At 41.4% G+C, this 8,658-nt stretch overlaps 1 protein-coding gene across 2 annotated transcripts; it reads left to right on the top strand.

Annotated features, from left to right (window-relative positions):
• Positions 1–1,289: 1,289 nt before the first annotated feature.
• On the top strand, positions 1,290–8,332 carry LOC129595382 (uncharacterized). 2 transcript variants are annotated; one of them, XM_055492376.1, is made up of 5 exons: positions 1,290–1,792; positions 2,135–2,293; positions 2,593–2,854; positions 2,997–4,219; positions 7,535–8,332. In XM_055492376.1, the coding sequence occupies exons 1-4, from the start codon at positions 1,530–1,532 to the stop codon at positions 3,408–3,410; spliced, it is 1,098 nt and encodes a 365-aa protein (XP_055348351.1). In that variant the 5' UTR covers positions 1,290–1,529; the 3' UTR covers positions 3,411–4,219; positions 7,535–8,332. The 2 variants fall into 2 exon arrangements, with proteins under 2 accessions (XP_055348351.1, XP_055348352.1); XM_055492377.1 differs by having other exon boundaries at positions 1,585–1,680.
• The last annotated feature ends 326 nt before the right edge of the window (positions 8,333–8,658 follow it).

Raw genomic sequence — 8,658 nt, 5'->3', positions numbered from 1 at the left:
GGCGCTATATTTTTGCGGAGCGGTGAACGTAATAAAAATCACCTTTATACCTTTATAACTGCGTTTTCTGCGAGTTACGGGAGGTCCTAGAAGAAAAAATATATGCTGAACAGTGAACCCCATCTCGATAAATCATAAGTGACTAGTAAATATCTGTGTACAATAAATGCCGAACTGTAGAACTTGATTCGCGACACAAATGTCATGCTGCGTCGAAATGCATTATATCATTAGTTTCACATCGAGATGGTCGCTTTGCAGACTTTAATGCAGTACCACTGCGTTTAGTCAGGATTTCCAAAGCGGAAAGATTCTCTCGAGGTACCGCTTGACATATTTGTATTTATGGTCCTGCACTGTGGAAAAAATAAAAATTACCTCAGTGCTTGGGTAAGAATTTTAGTTTGTTATAACTGTATTGTACATATCCGGCAACTTTTATACGTCATGGAAGTTAAAGCTTGATGTGTATTGTCATCGTTGCCGCAGGACATACGAATACTCGTATAGTGAGCAAAACGGCGACAACATACAAGTAATATTAGTCCTCAATATGAGTGCGTGAATGTTTGAGGGTTAACCGGGAAATGACGTTTTATAAAAATTAGTAGTTCAGAAGTCCTCGAACTTCCACAGATACGGTAGCTGCATAGGTTTCTTACCAACACCCTGCGTCCACTTCTCCGTTGCTTTAATTGTTCTAGAAGGGGTACCATATTTTCCGATTGTACAGTATAATATTTAGCGACTATCGCTGGCGGAAAAATTTACGTGTCATCAGTAATCCCGTGCGCCTTTTACTGAAGTATGTAGATATTTGCTGCGCGTGGTAGAGTTTTGTGATACAATGCCGGTCCAACGAACAACAGAATCATGACAGGAAAATTTTATTTAATTTATTCCCTCCGTCTACGGTTCTCAGTACCGGGCTACTCTATTTGTTCGGTAAAATATTTTCACCTTACAACTTGACCAGTGACCTCCATGGCTCAGAATGGTCGTGCGGAAGCTGTGATAAACGACGTATAGCGCACGTTGTTGGTGACTCGATTGACGCAAGTGCCAGAAAGTAGTTACAAACCGGTTGACTTTCTCGAAAAAGCATCCGCAAGCAATAATGCTGCATATGAACGTCATTTTTGACAGTATTTATGATATCATTAAGTGTAATTTGTACTAGTCATTCCTCATAAGTCATTTTCAAACCCATTAAATAAGCCTTGTAGACAAAATTAGATGCCTGCAAGTGCAGACGAATTAACAGTTTACAGACCGCATACCGGTATATACCGTTCAGTTTTATGCGATATTCTACCTGCTCTTCAGTAAATCGAGCCGACGCATTTTCTACCTACTTCCTACAGCGTTCCGTAATTTAAAGCAAAACGGTTTGTTCGACCGCAAATGCCCTTTTTTCTCATTATTTCGAGCATCATCATATTGCTTGTCAACTGTCACCAGGCGTGCCAGCCGAACAGTTTCGCATTTTGAAATTACACCACAGCTTCCATCAACTGATGTTTTGACAAATGGCGGGGAACGGCAGCGTGATTGTTAGTGAATGTTCCTGGAATAGAGCGTTGGGCTTGGATGAAAACGGAACGGGATCCATTGAAACAGCCGACTCCAGTCCCGGTCTTTATGGATATTTCGTGGTTTATCCTCTTCTTGTACTATGCGGTACCGCAGGAAGTGTTGTGATAATTGCGGCACAGTTGAGAGATCACACAAGTCGTCTGACTTCGACTTCGGTATATATTGTCTGTGTCGGATTTGGGGACCTCTGCATACTGTGCGTGACGTGTGATCTGCATAAGTTGCTTCGCAAAAGCAGATCACACAGATACCTCGTTACGTTAACATAATCATTGATTGCTAATAAGCGCATACTCTACGGTTAGGTTGATATGTCATAAACGGGACTGAGCTTTGACTGGTACTTTCGTACACTATGATAATTTCATATTAATTATTCTCAAGAAGATTATGCCCCGTATCTGTTATGCTAAGATGCAGGTTTAAAGTGATGAACGAAAATATTGCTAGCATTATTTTAAAATTCTAAGTGCACTACGAATTCGTCGAGTATTCGATTCCAAAAAGATATTATTATTTATGTATGCATTATTTACAGGTGGTCCTTGTTCCCTGATTATGTCACAGCCATAGCGGAAAATCTTGTAAATGCAGCAAACACTTCTATCTTGGGCGGTAATTCCAGTGTCGATGTACTTGCTGCTTACAGAGGATTCGGAAGTTTTTGGTACAGAACAGCAAAAGAAGTCGTTGACTGGTAAGTAAGGCAGCATACATTAAGTATTGTTCTGCACTAACAATCATATAAGTTATAACATTGCATTTACGTGTAATTTGTGCTTGCATTTCTAATTTTCCGAAAGCCTAACTCCTTTTGATCTCCCATTTACTTCGCAGTTAAACGTTTAGAAGTACATATGTGAACATCGGCGATATTCATCTTATACAGATACTTGATACGGTATTCCTTCCATAAGAACCATAAAAAAACTATCGCTTCCAATGTTTCCGCACGAACATCAGTCATTGGTACGAAATTGCTTTCTGCACTGATAGGACATTTGTCATATTTTCCGTTGAGCGATTGCTGGTCACGGCACGTCCGCTGTCCGCTGCCCTGAGGCAAACGGATGCCGATGCATGGCGGAAAACACTGGCAAAAGAATGCTGCATTCTGGTCCTGGCGGTCCTGTTCTCCTTATCCCATCTGGTCACCTACTACTACTATTACACGAACTTCTACGATTCAACGCTGAGCTATCAGGATTCACTAACGCCGTCTCTAAGCCGCTGGTACAACCTGCAAATCACCGCCCAGGTACGTAAGCGCAGTGTACGGATTCTGTACTAAAGACTCTCCGTTTGTTCCCGTAATCCAATGTATTTGCAATGTTTATCTTTTATAAAACTAATTTAATCGAACGGTTGTGGTTCAGTCACAAATTTTGCCGTTGTTGCAGACAGGAATGTCTTTCGCTAAATGGCTGTTGCTTCTCATCCTCAACACCGCTCTCATAATTGTCCTCTGGAAGCATCAAACATCCACCAATGTTACGGTAACAGTGAACAAGCGCTCGTCTACGCGCAACGCGAACATCCTTGTATTGGCCAGTCTGACCGTGTACACACTGACACAGCTGCCGCATGTCATCCTGGAATGCTTGAAAATGGCCAGTCGGCCGCCATACTGCAGCTTGTCATTGACCAATGAGGAAGTGAGCCATGTCAGCTGGTTTGTGGACCTGCTTCAGTTAAGCAACTACTCCATCACATTTTTTGTCTATTTCCTATCCAGTCCAAAATTTCGTCGACAGTGTCAAGTGCTGTGTGGCAAAGGAGTCACCTCGGCGCAAACCGATGTCGCATGTATTTGACCGTGACGGTGCTATATTTCCAACAAATTCAAGTGACTTTTACTTTGCCTCGATTAAGTGCCTGGAACACAGTCCGGGAAGCATTGATATGCTTTCGATGAAAGGGAACCCCCATAATACTGTAGCCGTAGAATCATGTTCTACAGGTTGTCATTGGTAACAACTCAACCGGAAACAGAAGCACCGCCTATCTCAGTAGAATTGTGAATCCATGTTATCGGTTGTGAAGAATTCTGAGATGTTCTGACTTTTCTGGATGTGAAATCAGTAGACGTGCTCACGCTGCCTCGACCGGCAGACGGTTGACTTTCCCACATGTTCTTGCTCTTGCCCTTGCTCTTGCACTTGCTCTGATTCTGATTAAATTGATGATGATGTTCCTGAATTTGCGCGTTACGTAAGATTGTGATTTACTTAAGATCTGGGTAATTACCGACGAACCATCGAACCTCGTTTTATCGTGGTACGGGTGGATTAACCCAACCCACTAGGGGCAGCTTAGAAGTTGTCATTGCATGGCGCTCCTGGGTGTCCTGACCATCTAACCCAGTGAATTCCAACGAACGCCCTTTCCGGATCCGCTAAAACTAGCAATACTTCTGCCATCTAGCTGTGGTTTATTAACAGTACCTCTTCCACCTTGCTAACCACACTTCCACCACAATAACCGGCACCTAATTTGAAGAATACACAACCGGCTTCTGCGCAACATCAACCTCGGACAAGTATCCAGCCGGCATATTTCCTCCTAAATCAGTCCATCGGAAGTCCAACGACCGGACACCACCGCGGACAGTCCAGTTATTTTAGTGAGTTAATAATAAACGAATTTCGATCATTAAACTCACTTTGAATTGTATTAGCATTACCAGTAAATTATTGTTTTGCCTTCCTTTTGAGGCGATACAGCTAACGTTTCGTAATAAAGTACAGATAAATTTACAACTAATTTACCGATTGTTTTGTCATAATTTGCATGGGAAAAAGTTGCAAAAAAAAAGTAAATTTAACGGAAGATTATTTTTGGTGCTGAAATATAATTTAGAGTGCTACAATATAAGGAGACTGACCTACATTAAGTTTGTACATAGTAAAAGCGCTCGGGAAACATTAGCAGTAAAATTTTCTTGGTTGCTTATAGCGATCAGACTGAACACTTTACATTCTTGAGACCCATTATCCGTTTCGCTCCAAGAGTTTCCGAGCCAGGTCTATACAGTATCCGCAGTCTCTCCCTTGTCCTGTTACTACGAAGTATTTCTCTCTGGACATAGACGACCTGTTGTCCGCTGCCAGCGTAGACCAGAACAGTATACAGATAGATATGCGTAGTTCCGAACAGTGATAGCGATAGCCAGAGTACACTCACAGCGTCGCTCATGCCGCGTAAGAAACGACGGCCTGTGCTGAAGTCAGCACAGGATGCAGACAGTACTTCTATTCCGCAGACAGGAATAGGCAGGAACGAAGTGCGTATTCCCGAAATATATGACAAGCTGAACGAGTCAAAAGCTGAGCATGTAATGCATGAAAACTTGGTCAGCCAGCTGGCCACTGAGCAGGCAGAGTCGAATGCAGCACATACACAGCCAAGTGCACCACCGGCAATAGTAAATATACGGAGTATTAATAAGCGCAATAATTATGAGTATTTGAGTTCATTCAATATCGATGACAACGGTAATCTGCATACTGAATTTAGAGCGAATCCTTACCCACAGTATTTAAAATACAAAAAGTATCGCACAGCAGCAAGTAAACTTAAAATTCCTAAAGAAAGAATAGCATTTGACAGCTATAGATTCGAAAACGGAAAGTTATTTTGTCCGCATTGTTTGCACTTTTCACATTCATTTAACGAGTGCACACGTTTTAAACCTCGACATTTGTATAAAATTGCGCAGATATGTCCGAAAGATGTCTTGGAACGTGTACAGCGAGAGTATTACGAGTATTTATTTGCTAACCGATATTACTCGTATATTAATCGTAAAGGCAAAGAAATTTCCTTTTGGTCAACGCCTCGAGGAAATAGAATGAAGCCATTTACTGGTAAAGACTACAAAGTAATTTATGGCGAATATTATAAACCTCCATCAAATCTTACGAAATATTTGGCAAATGCTGATGATTCTAGTGAAAATAACAACGTAAATAATAACTATGATGAACAGCATTTCAAAGTATCAACAAGTACCGTCATCAACAGTAAATATTTTAGTACCATCGCCAGTACTAACGAGCAGCATAGTTTTGATTACGGAAACAGCGGTAGTAGATTCAGGTTTAGCGTTTTCAGTTTTTAACACCAAATGCAAACTGGATCTGACTGACTTCACCGGCAATAGAGAAATAATAAGTAAGTGTCCAGCAGTGACCACTAAATTTCTGTTAAATGACAGAGCATTTTACCATCGATTTTTTATGATTCCCGACAGTGGATCTTTAAAAATAGCAAACAAGGAATATAAAGTAATTCTGGATGCTGATTTTCTACGCCTGTACAACGTTACCTGAGTATACGAGGATGACATTGTATTTCCGAAAATCTCTCACATTACGTTTTCTTCGGAAGCAGCCAGTGCTGTTATCAGTGATGTAAAGTATCCGGCTAAAGAAAAATTGTCATTTAGTTTACACCTTCATCCTATTAGTAATACGACAAACACTGTTATTGAAATAAACGGAAAAGAAATCAGTGCCAAAGTAGCCAGCAGTTCCACTTTCAGTGTCATAAGTGAAAGTCTTGTTAAAGAATTAAAAATGAACGGTTCTGTTTATAAACAGCAAAACACTGTTATTGATTTTGCAATCAACATTGGACTTTTGAGAAAGAACATCAAAGTAGCTGGTGCTTATGCAATAGTAATCAGATTTCGGTTTGCTACACAAAAGTATTTTCATACATTTTATGTTTTGCCCAATTTACCAAGTAACTTTATTATGCTGGGCACCGCTTTCATGAATGGTAAACCTTTTCCTACTGTTAATCGTACAGTATTGCCAGTAAAAGAGTTTGACATGAAGAAACCGCTATTAGCACCGCACACGCCGAACAGCAGTTTTCTAAAACCTAAACGGACTACATCGCCTACAAGCAGTACAAGTAATAAGTCTTCTGGAGACAGCACACAGGTTGGAACTTCTAAAGTATCTGCAGATCCCCTTCTGCCCAATACATTAAGCAGTGAAATGGTAAGCACGGCGCCTCTTACTAACGGTGATAACAGTAACGCAGCCGCCACAGCAAGTAACGGCGCCAGGGAAGTTTCAAATACAGTGGAAGGAATTAGTACTGCAGAAAGTAACCGGAAGCAAAAGAAGAAACGGAAGCGTAAACAACCGGCATTGTCTACAACGGAGACAGCTTATTCATCACGCTCTCCTTCGACTTGTGGTCGCGATGACAACCAACGGTCAGCAGTAACATGAGTACAGTAATTATACATGAAAGTATTAACATTAACCATGGTGAAAATACCAGTATCAGTAATAATGGTGAAAGTGCCATTCGCCAGCAACGTAGTACAGAGTTATAAAAGAATCGCACTACAAATAAGTAACGCAGTTCAAAGCACAAAAATAACAACACTGCTAGAGTACACAGTGTACAGCAAAGAACGAAGAACACTATAGAGTTAATTGATGGTGTAAAGTACTAAATCAATGCACTATACAGTACACACAGTGGAATTAACAAAGGATAACACTGTTACAGTAAAAATAGTGCAAAGTACGAAAATAATGCACTATATAGTAAGACAGTGCAAAGTGGTTACGTCGTGCTACAGCACGACGACTATCACACGTACGATAAACGGGTACCTCAGATGAGTACATAGTACCGCAAATGCAGACGAGTACTTACATAGTAACCTAAGTGAACACCACACCGGTAATCATTTCGCTTCCTCCGACTACATGCACACAGGATGTTACATTAACTAGAAGTGTTGTTTGCGAACCAAAGTAACTTGGAAACCACCGGACATGGATGTTTTGAATGCAACCGATGGACCGACAATAACTACCGCCAACCAAATTGGATTCAACTAATAGTAACAAATTTTACCTCTGACGGGAAGATCGTTCCTAAAAGTAACACTGCTTACGCTATTTTGCAGTTTGCACTGCACTACACCTACGAGTATTCCCAACTGATCGCAATATTTGTTGCCGACTTAGAATATCAGTTCTTTGGATTTCCGCATTTTAAACTACGAGTACAAGTACGCATTCGTACCGTTTAACTAGTAACCTTACCACCACCGGAAGGAAGTACTTGCATCAACCATGCACACGAAGTTCACGAAATTGCAACGTCAACTGTGAGGGAAACCATCAGTAAATCCTGCAGGAGCTGCCACTAATGCAACATTAACTACACCCAAAAGTCCACTGTGAGGGACCCCAGAACGCACTGCCATCCTATCCCCAGCACCAACGTGGACAACACTGACAGGAATGCCCAAGCCAGCATGGACTACAGCAGTACCGCCATCCGCACCGCTGAATTACATACCCGGAAGTGTTGAAGAAGTAACTCAATAACACGTGGGAGCAGCAACTTTCCATCTGGAGCACCAACCCTCCTTCGATTCCCCACGACTAGCACCTTACTAATAGTAGATCTAATTTCCTGTTTCCTTATTCGTTTCGTTACGTTTTTCTTTGAATCTTGATAAGACACGTATATCTTATCGCCACTGTGAGGGATGTAGCCGTAGAATCATGTTCTACAGATTGTCATTGGTAACAACTCAACCGGAAACAGATGTACCGCCTATCTCAGTAGAATTGTGAATCCATGTTATCGGTTGTGAAGAATTCTGAGATGTTCTGACTTTTCTGGATGTGAAATCAGTAGACGTGCTCACGCTGCCTCGACCGGCAGACGGTTGACTTTCCCACATGTTCTTGCTCTTGCCCTTGCTTTTGCACTTGCTCTGATTCTGATTAAATTGATGATGATGTTCCTGATTTTTGCGCGTTACGTAAGATTGTGATTTACTTAAGATCTGGGTAATTACCGACGAACCATCGAACCTCGTTTTATCGTGGTACGGGTGGATTAACCCAACCCACTAGGGGCAGCTTAGAAGTTGCCATTGCAATACTTTCCACATTAGAGCATTTAACCGGCCTTTAAGTCTGTCCGCCTAGCTATAGTGCCGGTTTTATTTTTAGAGCGATGGCATTTCTTCACTGCAGTATTAATTTGATTATTTCTTAGTTAGAGCTATGAAAT

The sequence above is a fragment of the Paramacrobiotus metropolitanus genome, unplaced genomic scaffold, assembly GCF_019649055.1.
Source record: "Paramacrobiotus metropolitanus isolate TYO unplaced genomic scaffold, Prichtersi_v1.0 Parri_scaffold0000077, whole genome shotgun sequence".
Classification (NCBI taxonomy): domain Eukaryota; kingdom Metazoa; phylum Tardigrada; class Eutardigrada; order Parachela; family Macrobiotidae; genus Paramacrobiotus; species Paramacrobiotus metropolitanus.
This window is presented reverse-complemented; position numbering and strand designations above follow the sequence as displayed.